General features: G+C 40.9%; 2 protein-coding genes and 1 long non-coding RNA gene across 3 annotated transcripts in view; 1 reads left to right on the plus strand and 2 right to left on the minus strand.

Annotated features, from left to right (window-relative positions):
* The window catches only part of LOC138178530 (uncharacterized), a 43012-nt gene extending 34870 nt beyond the window's left edge, over window positions 1-8142 (minus strand). The window contains exon 1 of the mRNA XM_069110484.1: window positions 7733-8142. The gene's annotated coding sequence lies outside the window, so the exon portion shown is untranslated. The remainder of the gene's footprint in view (window positions 1-7732) is intronic.
* Window positions 8143-8373: 231 nt separating this feature from the next.
* Window positions 8374-9131, plus strand: LOC138178533 (uncharacterized). Its single transcript, XR_011172736.1, has 2 exons — window positions 8374-8496; window positions 8850-9131. It is a non-coding gene; the product is annotated as an uncharacterized LOC138178533 (long non-coding RNA).
* A 7162-nt stretch (window positions 9132-16293) lies between these two features.
* Window positions 16294-18648, minus strand: RfC3 (replication factor C subunit RfC3). Its single transcript, XM_069132844.1, has 9 exons — window positions 18478-18648; window positions 18331-18395; window positions 18122-18249; window positions 17882-18044; window positions 17656-17815; window positions 17382-17593; window positions 17236-17313; window positions 16985-17168; window positions 16294-16560 (listed from the first exon to the last, which is right to left on the minus strand). The coding sequence occupies exons 1-8, from the start codon at window positions 18513-18515 to the stop codon at window positions 17023-17025; spliced, it is 990 nt and encodes a 329-aa protein (XP_068988945.1). The 5' UTR covers window positions 18516-18648; the 3' UTR covers window positions 16294-16560; window positions 16985-17022.
* Window positions 18649-18751: the final 103 nt, after the last annotated feature.

Raw genomic sequence — 18751 nt, forward strand, 5'->3', positions numbered from 1 at the left:
AAGCTATTGACGTCTTGCTGAACGACGAAGATGTTTTTCAAGAATTTCGAGAGCAACGGATCTTTTTCCTTTTAAACGGCCAGTCCATTTGAGGAGAGAAGATAGTTCGTCGAATAGTTTGTACGTATCAGGTCTGTAAGTATGAAACCGGAATTTGCCTATAGATGGTCCTAGCTGATAATGTAGTTATCACTAAACTGCGTCATTGATGCCAAAAGTCTCTGTTGATATCTCACAAACATTTTCGGCTCAGAACAATACAAGTTTCATACAACAGCATAGTTTGCAATAGCGTTGAACATGTCAAGTTTTGTGCCTGGAAACTACGATTTGCGGACAACATTGATTTTCTGTTGCCATTTGAAGAAAACTGCTGCAGAATCGCATCGAATGCTCGTCGAAGCTTACGGTGAGCATGCTCTTGGTAAATCACAGTGCTTTGAGTAGTTTAAAAAATTCAGAAGTGGCAATTTTGACGCGAGGAACGAAGAACGTGAAAGACCACCGAAAAAGACCACCGAGCTGTTAAAACCTGGCGAAACCGTTAATACCGAGCGCTACCGACGACAAATGATCGATTTGAATCAAGCTTTGCGTGAAAAACGACCAGAATATCAAAAAAGGCAACACAAAGTAATTTTGCTTCGTGATAATGCACCATCGCATACAGCAAAACCGATCAAGGAAACGATCGAAGCGTTCAGTTGGGAAATACTTTCGCACGCGGCTTACTCACCAGACTTGGCTCCGTCCGATTACTATTTATTTGCATCGATGGGACACGCACTTTCTGACCAGCACTTCGCTTCTTACGAAAATGTACGAAAATGACTGGTTTGCCTCAAAAGAGCGACAGTTTTTTTGGCGTGGCATCCACCAATTGCCAGACAGGTGGGAAAAATGTATAGCTAACGATGGGCAATACTTCGAATAAAATATTTTTAATCATTTTCATACAATAAACGTGTATTTTCTATACAAAAATTCCGGTTTCATATTTACATATCTGGTATATCTATGCAGAATGATACGAAAGTAACGGAAATCCAAATCGTCAAAGTTTACGATTATCTTTGCGTTATTCGTTGTTGTTACGTCAATTGATTTAATTTTATTTATAAATCGAACAGGGAAGAACTTTTTGGTTGTTATAATACAGAAGAAATTAAATTAGTGCAGGGTTAACAAGCGAGTGGTATTAGCGGTTGCTTCTGTGCTGGTATAGCCAGTCTGAAGGTCACCAGTAGAAAAAAAAGCAGAAGAAGAAAAAGAGAGAGAAAAAAGAACATAAATCAAGCAGACAGCTAAGAGAAAAAGAAACAAAGTAAAGTAGAGTGTGTGAAAAAAATGAAACAAAATTATATCCCTTGGAAGTTAATATCCCGGAGGAATCTACGGGCTACAGCTTAGAATACAGAAACAGTGTTTCGTATTAGTAAATGGAATATTGTCACTGTATAAGTCGAGCTCTGTAATTCCGAAACATCTCTCGACCTGATAATCCTGACTGATCGGTGATTGACAATTAAGTGGACGCCGATTGAATTCTATTTTTCAACAGGCAAGAACGCTAGCGATAAAATGGTTGTGACGATCGACGATAACCGCTCACCCAAATATCATACATCATCGTTGAAAACATGCTGGAATTCTAACAAGGACCAAGAATATCCAGGCGAAAGGATCTCGGCTAGTCCGCGGCAGGAAACGATTACGGAACAATCAGAGCGACCCAGGCTTAATTACGAAATGATTTCGTTGGTAGTTTGTGCGCCTTATAATCGATTAGCGAGCATCGGGTTGGCGCTTTTCAATTAAAAGTTTTTGCCAACCGGGTCGAGCGTCTGAACACCGGTAAAACTGTCCGTTGTATGAAACGAGCGTCGACCAAAGGAACTCGACGTGGGATTAACTCGCCGTCACGTTTATTTTATATTATTCGACGATCAGAGTACACGACGATAACACGTCGGCGTCGTTGCGAGGGTTTAACGAGACAGCAGGCGCTATCTGTCCGGTGCAACGGGGCACGGAGACCCGCCAACAGCTGCGGCAATCGTCGCTAAAAGATACGAGAGCGCGCAATGTTTTAACTCGATTCAGAATTACCAGCGCCAACACGTGTACACGTGTATCCCCTTGTTGCGCGTTCACCGCGGCCATTAAAGCCGCGGCTTTAACTGACCCCGGTGGAGCTTCGCCGATATATTTTCCGTAGAGGCTAGTAAACGCTGCAGTAAGTTGCCCGCGGATCCGTCGATCCTTTACATTCCTCAACCGTCTGAGTGAGCTCGCTTCATCTGGAAATAGCCTGGAGACTTCACGCCAGATTATACACGGAATATATAGAATATATATGGTCGCTGTTATCGCTGACAGTTTACACGATTTTGATACCTTCAGACCTCGACTTTGGCAGCCTGTGTGTTACACACGAGAGACAAAGTAAATTATAATTTACTTCGATTTGTCGGATATGCATGCGCGTTTCTTGACAGGATACGGTAGGTAGTTCGTACGCGTAGGAAACTTAAAATTGCAAAAACCCGCATAACGTGCAGGAATATACAAATTATTCAAAAATGTAGTCGTCTTTGGAACGAGATAAATGTCTACTTAAATAAATGTACTACTATAAATAAATGTCTATCGATTTGATCGAGCTTCTAGAAACTACATAGAAACAAATACGCGTAAAAGTATTATTACTACGCTGTGCCTGCCTGTGAATTTCAAGTCACCGCGATAATCCTATCTCTCCGTCTTCTAATACGAGACTCTGCTCTACGCACTGGGATCTGTAGACTATAGATAACAAGAAAACAAAGAGCCAATCGTCAAAATCTTCCCGTCGCTGCAACTAGGAGACAATCAATCATCTAATCAACGACTCAAACTCTAATTACGTGCGGAAGCACCCTCGAAGTTCCTCCTTGAAGGCTGGAAACCGAGGAATTCCATTAAAGTACAGGCTCGTTCCATCGAGGGAGAGCTGCAAGAAAATACAGGGTAACTCGATCCCGCGGCCAGATCGAACAAAGCGGCGCTATTCGTGGCTCACGAGGGGGAACGAACTGCTCGATATCCTTTTTTCACCGGAAACGGGACCACGTACCGCTGGCTGGTCGCGGGTGCTCTTATTAAAGCGAGGCACGCTGTAATTCTCCGCGATCCGCGTTTCAAAGCGCGGTGAACTATAACGATTTCATTAGTCGTAGGTTCACGACGCGGAATTCCCCTGCACCGTCTTTGCGAATCGTTTCATTGCGAGTCCCGACCCGGTTCACGGCCAATGAAAATGCGATCGGGCTTCTGCTTCAGACTCCTCCTCTACTTTACTCGTTTTCTGCCTCCACCGAAGACCAAGCCGATTAATCGTCGACGAAAACCTGCTCGAACGTTTATCGTGGAAAATTTCTACCGATACATCATTACGCGCATTATAGGAAACTTTCTGAAAGTTCGTTAGCTCCGCAACGAGACACAACTATGAATCGTGATTACGATAGTACGATTTGATGATTGTACATCTTCGGGTTCAGAGCTAATAAGATTTCAATGTATTTTTAATACGGTATATACGTAAATATTAGATAGAAAATATTGGATAGAAATATCTTTGCGAGCCGCTGTACATGACCCGCGTACAATTTCAAACTTTCGTAAGATCCGAAGAATTTAACCGTAATGTTTCTGTTTTTCCTTTCCGGCGAGATAAAAAAGTTATCAGCGTATTCCTGGAAGAAAGCATTGGTACTTTGAAACTTGCAATTCTTTTGGTTCATAGGCATTTAACGGAATAGGTGTTCCAAAGAAAAGGAATAATTATCATTGGCGATGAAACAGCTGCCTGGTGAAATAGCTCTGAAGCTAAGCATTTCGCTAGCATGGTCGCAGAATCGGTGTGCCGGATCTTCATGCACAATGAACGCGAGCGCAACGAGTTGCCGCGATGATGCGGTTTCCTGCCGGAAGAGTTGACCAGGGTATCGTAAAGAAGTTGGTAGAAGCCTGGAAAATGTTCACCGGGATGCCACTTTTGCCCCCTGCGTGGCCAAAAGAAATTGAATCTGTAGTTTCGCTGGTAACATCGACACCTGGCAACGAGTTCGGTGGATATCTTGAAGCCACCTTGGAGAAGGCATTAAAAAAATCAAGCAGCTAACAAGATGGTAATAAGAAACAGCGGATCTATTAGAATGTACAATCGCTTTTCCAGCCACCGCCTACGGTAATTTAAGGTTGGCTAGCTTTCTATAAATTATACTTAGAATTTCGCCATTGGTATAATTGAATTTCATAGACTATTCTCTGCTACTTAAAAGGAAGAACATAAATTCTCGTCTCTGTTGAAGCCGGCCATGTGACTACCGAATTCCTGATGGAATGTTAAAGTTCGACATCCGTGAAAGGAAACCATTTCTCAAGGAAATCTTCGAACGGTAACGATAACGGAAGAAAAGAAGGGAAAAGAAAGGACGAGAAGGAAGTTTCGCAGAGACGTAATAACTCTGGCAAAGATTAGACGGATAAGAGAGAACCGTCGAGACGTCCACTTCGCGAGATAAGATTCGGCGGAGACGACGCTTTCAAGGCTTTCGTATCGATAATGCAACTTTGACCGACCAGTCGTACAACATCGAATCGCTCAATTACCTGGTCCAGGTATAAACCGTGCAACGAGTCGCATACGCGGCGCAAAGGAAATGGGAAAATCGACCGACACCGAGTCCTGTCCGAGCGATCGTTCCGCTGTCGGCCGATCCATCTTTTTCCTGTCGATTCCTCTGCCATGCCGATCGCCTTTGCAAATTCCCGGTATATCAAACAATTTTACGACACAAAGGCACAGTAAGACCGACGAATTGAAGAAATACCCCACTTTGCATCCAAAATCCATCTCTGTACCCGATGAACGTGTCGATGCTCGTTGACGATCCTTGTACATTATTTCGATAGAGTTTGACAAGAATTCGTTGATTCCCGAGTAATTTGTGACACTGGTGACCACTGAAATCTGACTACTGCTTGGGATTGAGATTCACGAACAGGGGAAACCTCGTGGTTGTCGATCGTTCAAAGCGTGTTACGTCGGACGTGTGTTATAAGCAAAAGCTTGCATCTCGATTTCGCACGATCGTTGTAGAAGTTGCGATATTACAGGCAAGAGATGTCTACGTATTACACGACCGTTTCAGCTAAAAAGAATTGGTACTGATTAGAGAACATTTTCAATTTCTGCTTCGTTAAATAGACTTTCAGTCACGTGTTGGTCTCGAAAGGAATGTAATTAGTCTTACCGGTATAGCGATTTAATTGGCGAAAGTAAACGCGCCTAGCGTCCACGAGTTAACGTTTCTTCAAACGAACTTGAAGGATGGATATTCAGGAGGTGGAAGAGTGAGAAACGCGAGGATATCGTAAAGATTTATGGCTGTTGAATCGACGTGGAAACACGCTGTCACGGAACGCGGAATCCATCTTGGGAACTCGTACACGAACTGAAAAATGCTTGCAAACTGTCGACAGAAACCAGGAACAGGTGAATCTGAACAGGATTAGGCTAGTTTCCAAGTCAGCCGAACGGACAGCCTAGCCGTGCCGCGCGACACTTTCTCGACGACTGGTCTCTAATGATCGCTCGCATTTGTCGAATTTAATTCCGGATACTCGATCTCTAAATGCCTCGGGGCGAGACGAAAGCCAGCTGCCGATGGAATCGATTCGAACATATCCCTGCCGGAGTTCAAGAGGTTGGATAGTTATCGGAAACGCGGCTAAAAACGATAGTAGCTGTAGGAGGGGAATGAAATACTATCTTGACCCTATTTACGAGCCAGCCGGTTCGTAGATCCTTTGCCCATCAATCGAACGCTTGAACCAGCGTCTAGTAAAATACAGTTTCTTTGATTGCAACTAAGTATATACGTATTGGAAAACTAAAGCACACGTTGAACATTTAACCGTTTCGTAGAGAGATAAGTTCGTGAAAATTTTCTACGACAAGTAATAATAAGATTATTCGATAAATATTCTTGGCTATGGCTTTAAACGAATTATTTCATTTCAGATCGAATGGTGGACGATGTCGTACATCGATGAGACGTAGGTCCACAGCGTGTAGAATAATGAACGAAGACAGTGCGTGCATGGCAAGCGAGGAAGAGATTGACAGAGCCAAGAAACGGCCTGCTAAAAGCACATTGGAAATCTCGCGCGCGTGTATATACCTCGCAAGCGACGTTAATCCATTTTCAGATAACCGTGCTCGCTGGTCGCTTAACCGTAACAAACTACGTAGCCCGTCTCTGTTTCCTCTCTGCTCAGACAAAACGACGACAAAACCCGGTTCTTTCGCGAATTTTACAATTATCTGGCGAACGTATCCTCCGCTCGAAATCCCTCGAGCTTTAAACGTCAATCTCCGATGGTGAGATTTCCACGCGAGAGTAAGATCTAATCTAATCAGAGAAAGTAAATTGCGTGTGAATGAAAAATGTACTTCGTGTTTAGTGGCACCATTAACGATTATGGCCATGAATCGAAGAATACCGTCCGTAGGAATTATACCAGTAGAAGAGATTCTTTATAGTTCAATGGTTTGCTATAAATGGACGTTAATTGGAAGATATTACGGTAGATCGCAGCGTACTCGGTTACTTTTCGTTGCTACGTAATTCTAGTTAACTACTTTTGTTTGTTAGTCTTGCAACGACACGGAAGGATACATCGAAAATATGCAATTTCCTCTTTTATAGATCACACTAACTACCATCAACTACGATCACTTGCTCGCAAACAATTACAACGAATATGAAAAGTCACGCAAGAAACCACGAAAGCCGAGTAACGATTCAACCTCTGGTAGTTCGCTACTGCAAGCTTCGTTGCCACCGAGTACAGTCAGTATTTTCAATTTCGAATATCATTTCACGGCACGTTTAATTCGTCGCAGACGTACTACATTTCACGCGTGTACAAGTTAACGGGGTTCGATACACAACGGATGCCTGTTTTTCCGATTTTCATGCGTTTCGTTCGTTTCTATTTTGCGTCAAAAGCAAAGCTGCCTATCTCTGTCTGAAAGCCGAGCCAGCTATCACAGGATTTACAGATAAATCCATTTGACCAAAGATAATCACGATGGCGGACGGACAACTTGATCAAGCCTCGACGATCTTGGTCCGATACTTTTTTTTTTTTTATTTCTTTCCCTTATTTCTCTCTCCCTTTTTAGTTCGCAGTTGCGCAATCTTTCCCGTGCTTTGAACGGTCTCGTTTCACCGTCTGCTCCGCTCCTTCGAGCAGATTTATTCTATTTATTCGCTCAACCTCGAGGGAAGTCGGCCGATTACGTCGAAATTCCTTCTCCAAAGCCCTCCGATCCGACCCCTTTCCAATATAGCTATCTCTCTTTCGCTCTCCTGTAGCCGAGGTTCGAGTGTTTACTCGCGTGTTCGAGTTCTGTCAGTATCACACGCTCTCCGCCAAACAAATCGATCGTCTCCTATCGCCGCCTCTTTTCGCCGATTTTCGCCCGCCTTTCGACTCGACCGATCCCCCGGGACTACCAAGGCTTCTGCGATAGACGCAAGAAAACAGGGAGCGTAGCAAGATCCAATCACTTCGTGCCAATGTCTTCCAAGAAACGTACGGATATTTTCTCGCGGATTCGACCAAAGTTCCTTCGAGAATATACCTTAAACGAAATGACAATGTTACGTGTACTTACATGTCCAAGGATCGGCCACGTTGAACGACCGGCTTAGGTACGAAGTTCTCGTCGCCTGGTGCGAGGAGGATCGGCTTGGCAACCGATGGAGTCGCGCGTGTGAACGTCCTTCGACACAACGTGCACGCTATCCGGGCCTCACAGCCGCGTCTTCCCTTCTATTGCGGCGTCGCACCTCCTCATCTCGCCGTCACTTGCCCACGCAGAGATTCTTCCTCACTTTCCACCAAAAATCCCAAGAATCTTAGTCCTGGACGCACGAAAATATACAGAATATTCTTTCGGTTTCCGTTTCAAGGTTGATCAACCGATGAATCGTCGAAAATGTCGAGAGCAAACAGGCCAGGGTGTCGCGTTCCGAACAAACCCCCTCCGCTTCTCACGAATCAGTCTTGTCCGCCGCTGCGTCGAGACGCGAGAAAACAGAGGGTGGAAGGGTGGCGAGACCGCGATGAAAGGGCAGGTCAGTGCGTCGCCGGAGGATACAACCTGCCGAGATCAGTCACGCTGTCGAACATACGATATCCTTCTGCACACGAAGCAGCCAGTGACACACGCGATCCTCGTCGGTAAAAATGACAAAACAAAGGTGTACAGATACTGGTTCACTCTAAACGCGACAAACGACGACGAGGACACCGAGAAGAGGAACGAAACGGTGGACGAACGACCGAACGAACGAGGCGGCTGAAAGCACCGGAGAAAGAGTAGGAGTAGTGCGAAGAAGCAACGGCGAAGAGGGGTGTACCAAGCGATAGTCCAAGGTGGGGGGAACGATTTGGGTGGCGGGCGACGACTGGGGGTGGCTCTGAAGCCCGGTGGTTGTGCTCTTGCTCTTGCTCTTGCTCTTGCCTGCCTGCCTGCCTGCCTGCCTGCCTGCCTGTCTGTCTGTCTGCCTGCCTGCCTGCCTGCTTGCTTGCCTGCCTGCTTGCCTGCCTGACAGTCTGCTTCGCCTACCTAAAGGCTTGCCTGGCTATCTGGTTGCTTGGTCGCCAGCTAGCTCGCTTTTGCTTGCCTCGCTTTTGCCACTCTACCTCCACTCTCTTTTTCTCTCTGTCTCCGTTACACTCGTCGTCTCACTCTCTCTTTGTCTGAGTATGTCTCTTTGGTTGCGCAGGACCCGCCGCGCGACCCGGCCAAACCCAGAACCCGGCGTATAGGTACCGCGGGCTCGCATTCGAGCTCCAGCCACCCCAGCTGCTCTATCCCCACCAGACCAGTCAACCCCCTCGGCCAGTGATGTGTCGACTGTCCTCCGGACCACGTCGAAATGTAAATTCAAGGATTTCTGTTACTGCCTGTTATAAGAATTGTCTTGTTTAATTATTTGTAAATTACATGCGCTGGTAACTGTGGATTATTTGAAAATTATAGCAATATATTACTACTAGTGAATCAATTCCATTTACATTGATAAAAGGGATGATGGAAGATCAATGTATCAAGAATCTTTAAAAAAATTTTTTGAAGAACGTTTTATAGGAGTTATGAGATTGGAATTAGAGATGAAAATTTGAGATACGTACATGGAGAGCGACTTTAACGATGAATTAGTACGATTTATGAACGACGGAGCGTCGAGGGGCGGAGGCGAATGAACGATTAACGACAAGCTAGCGGCGCGGCGATAGGCCCGTGTCATACCGGGGTGTATTAATAAAATTTTATTTCGAGCACTCGAAAACCGGCTATTACAGTCTCGAAAAAAGAAGGAACGGCCGAGGCTGCTCGAGGTGAAGACGTTGCCCGTCCTACTTTTCTTCCTCGCCACTTCTGTGCTCCCCGTTATTTCTTGTTTCTCGTCGGCTGAACGCTTCCCCTCTCGAATAGCCTGCAATCAAATACGTGCGCGTAAATGGACCATTTCCAGTCGAGCCGAGAATTTTAGGCCATTCGAGGCGAACGTTGGCGAAGATAATTAAAAGAAAACCGCAACACCATCGATGTTCGAGCTTGGCGAATATTTCACGCATAAGTTCAGTGGACATGGAAGCAAAGAGACACGATTTTCTTCCAGACGATTAATTAAGAAGAATAATCAGCCGTTTGGAGGGATAACAATTATCGATATCAGAATGATATTGATAAAGCATTGTTAAACGATTCGAGCGGGAATTATCGATTGCGAGTCGCGGCAGTTCGCTTCTCTTGAATTAGTTAGACAACAAGCCACAAAGCTGGGCTTCCCTCTACCTCTGCACTCCTCCCTCTCTTCTCCACCTGTGATGCTAAGTAATTGCTGCAACGAAATGTTACTTGTACAAATAAGTCGTTATCAGAAATGGTCTGATCCACTGGGGAGGAACGGCACGAATCACAATTTGCGTTATCAAACTCTAGTACCTGGAGAATAATACAAATTCTTAAAATAATGTTTAACAAGTAATGATTTATAAACGACCTACGATCTAGCAGACGTTATTAATGATTTCAGAGGTGGTACTACAAAAAAAAAAAAACGATCGATACTCTTCAAAGGTGGCTATTTCAAAAAGCTCGTGCATGCGAAATAGTTAACAAGACAAACACAGAAAGCTCTAACAAGCCTATATTTACGTGTATGCGAAAGATATCCGTCTCTGTTGCAGCCGTTCCATAATTTATCGCGCGAAGGAGTGTAGTTAACACGAAGCCAGGCTGTCATTTCGCTCGCGACAATGCCGCGAGATTATCCCGCCTCGAAGAGACCACATAATGATACTAAATTTCAGGCGACGAGGCTATCACTCGAAGCTTGCTTGTGTTTTTAGAAACCTCCATTTAAAGTATCCGCCAAGCGTGCAGTTGTACGAAGTCTAGACTGTATCTTAATTGCGCGTCGATGCTTCAGAATGTAAATCTCGCGACAGGATGAGAAGGTAGTCCTTGCATGAGATCTTGTGTTGTTTTATCGCTTCGAGTGAACGTTCATAAATAACGAAATTCAGTTATATTACAGAATAATATCCAATTCTTCTTGCTCATAATTTAGAATCTGACGATATTATCTTTCGTTTTTAATGTACACCTTAAAATGAAAGATGTTTTATACGTAAGTTAAGAAGGGTAAGTAGTTAAGAATATGTATTATAGAAAAATGTTAAGTTACATTCGAAAATGGTTTGCCCCGACTATCTTCCGTCACTTGAAGTGGTCCTAGGCTCTTGAGTGTCGACTTACGGCACTAACGACAACGCCAGCCCCCTCCAAACACCAATTCTACCCTCTCCTTACGCTCCCCCTCTCCAGGTCAAGCTCCGCGATCAGCATCGAGCCGCACCACCGTATACCTATTTCAGCATGCCGTACTCACTCAATGAGTCTGAACGAAACGCCTACGTTTTCTTAACCAACATCTATTACTTATTACATATTTCTCTCACTGAACTACAACATCTATGATTTAAACAAACAAAAAAGAATGATTCGTAATTAAATGATTGTTTGATCTCCCTCGAAATATTCCAGTTCATGTACAAACAACGTAAATTATTTTATAACATTTTTATCTTTTACCTCGAGGAAACAAGCGCACTGGAAAAATAGTCGAAGGCCTAAGACACCATTTTTCAACACAGAGATACTCAACTTCCAAGACATGATTGACATGCTCCACTTCTTCCCCTACGAAATCCACTTTTTCTTACTTCACCGCAAGGCTGGTAATCATTCTTTCTCTCTACCTTCATTCCCACGTGATCTGGAGAAGGCTGATCTCTCGGCTGCGTTGTCTGCGCCGAACATTTTGGTTTAACAGTCTTTGCAAATTTATATTCAGACCTGATCCTTTATACGTATGTACGTACCTCCAGATTCTGTAGCGAAATTTTTAAGCAAATTTTCACCAAATATTCGTGTAGTTGAAATCGTGGCCACGAAAAATGAAACACTTGGTAGAGACAGAGTAGAAACGTAAAGGACGAAAGTACGTGATACACAGAAATAAACGGTCAATAAAGATTTTATAGTTCTCAAGGATTTAACTTAGCACGTTGCTCTCGTAACAGTATTTTCCAATATATATGTATCCTAAACCAAGTTTTTTCTGTGTCAGATATGAAGTCTCACCCGATTCATTCTACTTCTTTTTTTTTTTTTTTTTAGCTAGAATTATCATTCTAAGATGTACTTTATTTGTTAGCCAAAGTTAACACCAAACTTTTCTACGAAGGAAGTCGATTCTTTGTTATGTAACAAAACAACGAATTAAAGAGGATAAAGAATCACTCATTACCTCTTTATGATTAAAGCCGCGGTGTCAGGCTTCTTTCGCAAAAGTTCAGTTACCTTCACCCTTGTACAAATTCTCTTGATTCTCATCGCTTAAAAGCTTTGCAGTTTCTTCTTTCTCTATGTTCTCTCGAACACGAAACTCTAGCAAAAGGAGACGGATCCGGAAACGGAGCAAACAATTTTCTAGTCAATCGTATTCCGTGAACGAGTCGGTCGTTGACATACAAGGCAGAAGATACGCGCGAAGGTCCGTGCTGTGACAATTAGGCAGAGATCAGAGTTTTCTTCTAGTTTCGTATACCTGAGAACGAGTTATTTCAGCACGCGCCAACTTCGAAAATACGCGGCTGAGATTTCTTTCTTCTCAAATGGACCATCGATCGTGATGCAACGAGACGGATAAAAAAAGGAAAAGCTCAATGTATCTGGCAAAAATACTTTGAACGATGCTTAATAGCAGAGAGCGGAGAAAGGAATTTTTGGTGGGCTATCGACATACATCACGACTTTTTCCACTATGCTTCAATTTCTAAGCATCATGGGATCCTGTCGAGCCGCCCCCAAAGCAGAAAACGAATCGATAAGCCGGCGGGAATCGGGCAAGAAATATTCGCGTGAAACACGCCATTTTAAACACCGACTAAATTACCGAAGCGCGTGAGAAAACGAAGTGGCCGATTTCTTTTTACCTTTTCCTTCTTTTTTCTTTTTTTACTTCGAGTTGCGACGTGGTTCGTTGCGAGACAAACTTAATGTTGACGTTGAAGAACTCCATCCTTGCCACCGCGAGCGATCTCGACGCTATTTTCAGCTCAACCCTGAATCTTAATGAGCGTTACAATCATGCTACTAGAGTAGACAGAGCCTTGGAACCTCTGTCGAGGTTCTTGGACGAATTTAAGAATCCTTCCACGCACGGAACGCTATATCTCGTCGTCATAATTCGCTTTCTCTTACGAAAGATTGCTATCATTTGCTTATAAATCTCTTTATACGCTATGAGATTGTCGAAGATGAAGGTTTTAAAAAGTGCATTACGATGCAAAGATAACGTAATGGAAACTTTAAAACTTGCCCAAAAGGTTTACAAAACAACGTGTATGTATAAAGCTCGCAGTCGTAACAGTCTTTTTCAAATGTCGATACTTAATATACTTAAATGTCGAACGACAGTACAACGATAAACGTTCTCTTCAATGTCTTTGAATAGCCAATAAACTTTACGCGAACTATATTATCAGTCCTTCTACCTCCGAAGAACAGTTTCGTTTGTTAAAGATGAGATATAATCCCAGTCTTTAATTTCACGTGCAATATCAATATTCAGACACCAGTTTTATCGCAATCGACGCTCTGGTAAGTTCGTTTCTTCCGTTCTATATTTAAAAAGCAGCGCAAAAAGATTTACTCTCTTCGCTGCCAACGGATCGATGCTGTGAGCAAACAGCGAACACTACGTCAAAATCGTGCAACGTTAGTATTCATCCGAAGGGAACGTTTATTGCGCTTTACTGGGTTCAAAACGAAGAAAAATATCATCGACATTGCGCAGAGCGAGTTTTTTGAGTGACTTGCACTCTCTACTCAATCTCAGAAACTATACATATATCATTTAACAAGGAGCGAACAGAGATCACGGACGATCAAGAACGCGTAGAAACGCTCGAATATCATGGAATATATGCAAGGAGAGACTCATGCTCGATTGCCTGTATCTCCATGGTTAGAGATGGTTAGTGATGGTTAGAGATTGAAACGTGGTCGCGGAAAGAATTGGTTGGATTTATGGCCGATCGAAGTGGCTTCGTGCTTCTTTCTTCTTTCTCTTCTTTCACGTTTCTCTTATTTTTCTTTTTTCTCTGCTTATTTTGTACTTTTTCTGTTCTTGTATCGACAGTGATACAACCCGACGGAGAGTAGACTTCTTTCTGCGAGTGTCCAGATATTTGTATATCGAAAGTCTTTGGAAAGTCGAAATCTCTGAAGTTAGGCGGAGACTTTAGCTATAGCATTATATAGAGTTTAGTAATGGACTATAGATCGTAACGTGGGATATCAGAACGAAATGCATATTCACCACACCGAATCTCGTTAAAATCCCTAAGAGACACAGAGCCAGATAGTTCTGCTGTTAGCCTTTCTTTTTCCATGGCTCTAGGTTGAAAATACGTATCGCCGTGTAATATCGATGAAGGTAAAGAATGCTCCATTCATTTGTATTCATTCTATCTTCTGCATCGAACATGAACAGCACTTTGGAAGTCTTCTTGAAAAATTCTAGTAACACAAAATTCTGATATAACTTTTTTTACGTGATTTAAAAAAATGGGTAATCAAATTTCTTTATATTTATTCAAAACATATTACTTTGCATTTACTTAAATGTCTAAATGACTATACAAATCAAATACTACAATTATCTTATTATAAACGTCAAAATCAGAATGACGAGAACAGTTGATTTCCCAACGAAGCTTTATCAGGTGATTAGCAATGCGAGAGTTAACGTTAGCGCGAAGATTAGATACACCATGCAAAGATGTAGTCAAACATAGAAGGGAAGGGTATAGCAGCGCTGATATACTAATTGAATTAGTTATTTCGAAGCAGAAAGTTAAGGGCACGTCTGCGCCAAGTTTTCAAGCTGAAATAACTCGGAGAATCGACGTGCTAGTAAGGGTGCTCGCGTACTCACCCTGCGAAGTTCTTATTAAGCTGAAAGTTTCGTTTGATATCGAGTATGAATATTATTTAATTATTAATTCCAGGGTTCACTGTCTGATCGATTTCGCTTTTGTAAAACGATTCGATCTCGTGCGAAGTACAAAACGACTGTGATCAATATGAAATAGTTAGCTAGTCAATTCTCGAAAATTCACTACGTACCACCGTACACGCATTACACTTTATAGTCTGCTCGTTTTTCCGCCGATAAATCTGCGCTCCACTGGTCAGTCCGTTGAAATATTTGAATAGTTTGCATGAGAAAAGGCGTGGAATACAAATTACGAGCAATAGAATCCTTTTTTTACTCGAGCGAACACAAATGGAAAAGAAGAGGTGCGTGTTGTATGCTAATTTGGGAAAGTTTCACAAATGTAAAAAGAAAACGAAGAAAACTTGTACAGTGCATATGATAATTAGAAAAAGAAAGTAAGGAAAGAAAAATTATTACATTACTTCTTAACCGAAGTCGAAGAATAAAATCCTCGGTTGCATGATCCTCCTTTATGTAAAGGGAATATATGTATAACAAGGTCGGCGCAGCACTGTTTATGTGTGATATAAGAACTTATAACGCAAACCTTCCACGGCAGTAGTAGTGCCTATATTAATACTATCCGTGGAACTCTGAATAAAAATTTATACTTTTATTATGATTATTTGTGATTAAATCGCAATTTCAATGTAATACCTATCTAATCAGAGCATATAATTCTACAATATTCACATTTCTTCTATTTTCCCTAAAAAATAAACAATCAAATTCAATTTCACTTTATTTTAATAAGTTAACTAAAAATTGATGAAATAAGATTATAACATAAGGAATTGTTTGGGGACCTGTATTCACTAATGAATTGCGAGGATTCTAAAGAACGAGAGAAAAGGAGAGGAAGCCAGTAGCATGCCGGTCCTGTGTCAGGTTATTCTACTTAGGCATAGATATAGACTGGGACGATTTCAGCAGTTTCGCCTCACTTTCAGGACTATGATATATGCAAGCAGCTTCTCCATTCACGGCTGTAACAATAATGTACAACGCATTAACACGTGCCAGCGATGTAAATTGAACGCTGGCGCAAAACCGCACTAGTTTTTCGATACATATTCATTAGTGGTAATCAAATGATTAATATTCCTTCGTATCGTCTAATTTCATCGAGCTTCTCTGATATACATTATTATTAATGCCAACTAATTAGGCGAAGGACGCAATTATAGTTGACGAAACACTCACGGCCGAGTTCCACTCGTTCAAGTGGAAATTCCCTTCGAAATTACGGAACATGAACGGAAATTGAACAAGCCAGCAAGTGTCGTGTTTCGGTAAAAGTTACAAAATATTTCGAGCGTGGAAGCATAATTAAAACTGGATAAAACATACCGTTACCGTGGCATCGATAATGGCACACATGTTAAACGAAAAATATTTTATATTAGCCATTGCCAAAACAAATATCAAAATAATCGAGGATTATAGTTCATGGGCGAATTGAAACATAACTTCAGTTATTTTTCGAAAGAGATTTACTGCACGTGAAATAAAACATAAGAAAACCACTTTTTCTAAACATGATTCTGAAAGGAAATACACATTTCCGTTCTAAGTATATAAAATTGTACAATTTGTGTACTATGCATAATGTAATTCAAAGATTTTTAAATTACATAGTTTAAAAAACAAATCAATTACCAAAGTGTAACATTCTGGAAAGTATCCACAGTGCAGAAAATAGTGTAGCATTGCATGTTTAGTCTCTAGATATGTTTTTGTCGACATGGTACTTGAATGATCGCGTGCTGATTGAGCGACATTTGTCGGACCACTGTCGGACACTGTTTCACTTGTACGATCAAATGCTATCGTCACGCAGTGATTGCACCAGATACATCTAAATACGTCTGTCGGTTACTACTCCGGCAAAACTTATCATTTCGGGGATAAGGTTCCTATAACTGTTCCATACACATGAATTATCGAGGATACATGGATAGGATCAAATAAAAATTAACAAGCACTATATGCAATTCACTTAGATGATTTGACTGATTTGTGATGTAGTCCTTGACGACATATTTCCAGAAATTTACTGCTTTGATACCGTTCACGAAAGAATTTAATTTATTATAGAATTAAAAAACAAGGTGGATAGGAGCGCGTGGGAGAATCCATTACTTCATGTGTATGGTTTTCTAAAAATCTCGATCTTTTCTTTATTATACATAGTAACAATCGTAAATAATACATTCTTACCGAATTAAGTATTATTCTAAAATTCTTCATACGAAGATATAGTGCTTCAAATTCTATATTACCTCAATTCATAGAATTCGATCCTCAAATGTTGTACGCACTAAGAAATCTCGATATCGCGAGCTCTTTGAAATGCTGAAACGAGGGCATTTAATTGTACCGCTTCACTACAACCAATAGATACTCTTTTCTCTATTTCGGCTAGTTTAATTACTAAATCGATAAGTATGGAATCTGGAAATTCAACTAAAACGAAATGATTAAACTAATATCTTCGCTTATTTTTTATGAAATTGATAACTAAGAGACATACTTTTATTTACAAACAGATGCAGTTCTGTTAATATATCCTGCAATGCCAGTCCTTTCTTTAGTTTTATATCTTGTATTTCTAAACATGTGTTAAGGCAATCGTAATTTAAAAATGAATAACTGCAGTTAATTATATAAAAAGGATACTACAATAACATAATTCATATGATTCATTCAACAACCAATTGATGATGTTTTTTATATCAATTGGAAGAGGATGTCCTACACAAGAATAAACATTTTCTTCTGTAACTGCACTGAAAGCAAGCGAAGTACTTTGGAGGACATTCAAAACTTTCCTCATATCTCCTCCACTCAATGTTATCAATGCCTGTTTTCCATCCTCCGAAACATTTAAACTGAAGCATATATAAAAGTGTTAGTAATAGATAGAATATTTTATTGTAATTTATATACCTACTTCTCTTCTTTAATAATGGTATCTAGCCTTGGTAAAATTTGGTCTGTAGACAATGGGCCAAACCTAAATTTAGTGCACCGAGACTGAAGGGCAGGGATAATTTGACTGAGATAATTACATATAATACAAAACCTTACATTGTCTGTGTACTTCTCTATTACTGAAACAATTTTTGCATAGAATGTGTCTTTCATACTTAAAGCAAGTAATTCATGTTACAACTTACTTCTCCTAAGAGCATTCTGGGCATCCTTTGTCATAGCATCAGCTTCATCAAGGATGATTAATTTAAAACCAGATCTGTACATTGTGCCTGTACTTGCAAAGCTAAGGATCTGTCCTCTAACTATACCAATACCTCTATCATCTGAAGCATTCATTTCTAATACCTGTATGGAAAAGAATGCTGTATATAAACCATAGTAAGTTGTACAAAATAAAGATGATATATAACAAAGAGTCAAACCATTGAATTAAATTGGGCTGGTGTATATAATTTACGTGCACAAGCAAGTATTGTACTTGTTTTCCCTGTACCAGGAGGCCCATAAAAAAGGAGATGAGGAAGCTGATTTTCATCAATGAATTTATTTACTGTAATAAAAAATAATAATTTAATAAACGAGTGATAATCATACATTTTTGCAACATCATTAAATTCACACATATACTAACTAGTTTTGATGATTTCCTCGTGAGATATCAAATCATCTAATTTTTTCGGTCGGTACTTTTCCACCCTGAAAGAACAAAATAACAATGTTATTGTTTATACTTATTCGATTATTTTTGAAACTTCATTGTAGATGACATAAACTTTACCATGGTAAATTGGTGGTTTGAGTAGGTTTCTCTGTCATAGTTTATAATTCGAACTTGTATGATAAGCTTTGAAAAAGTTACCTAAAAGGTTAGAATCTATGTAGGTTTTGGCGCTCATTTGATCAATGACGGTTGCGAGTAACGAAAATGCGCCATTTCTTTATTTGAATAGCACATGCTGATTGGTTGATATATCTATCGAAATACATTATGCAAAATATGTTAATAATTCAAATTGTTTTACATCTAATGATAAGCGAATATAAATCGAAAA

This window comes from Bombus flavifrons, chromosome 3, assembly GCF_040668555.2.
Source record: "Bombus flavifrons isolate JBK064 chromosome 3, iyBomFlav1_principal, whole genome shotgun sequence".
Taxonomy (NCBI): domain Eukaryota; kingdom Metazoa; phylum Arthropoda; class Insecta; order Hymenoptera; family Apidae; genus Bombus; species Bombus flavifrons.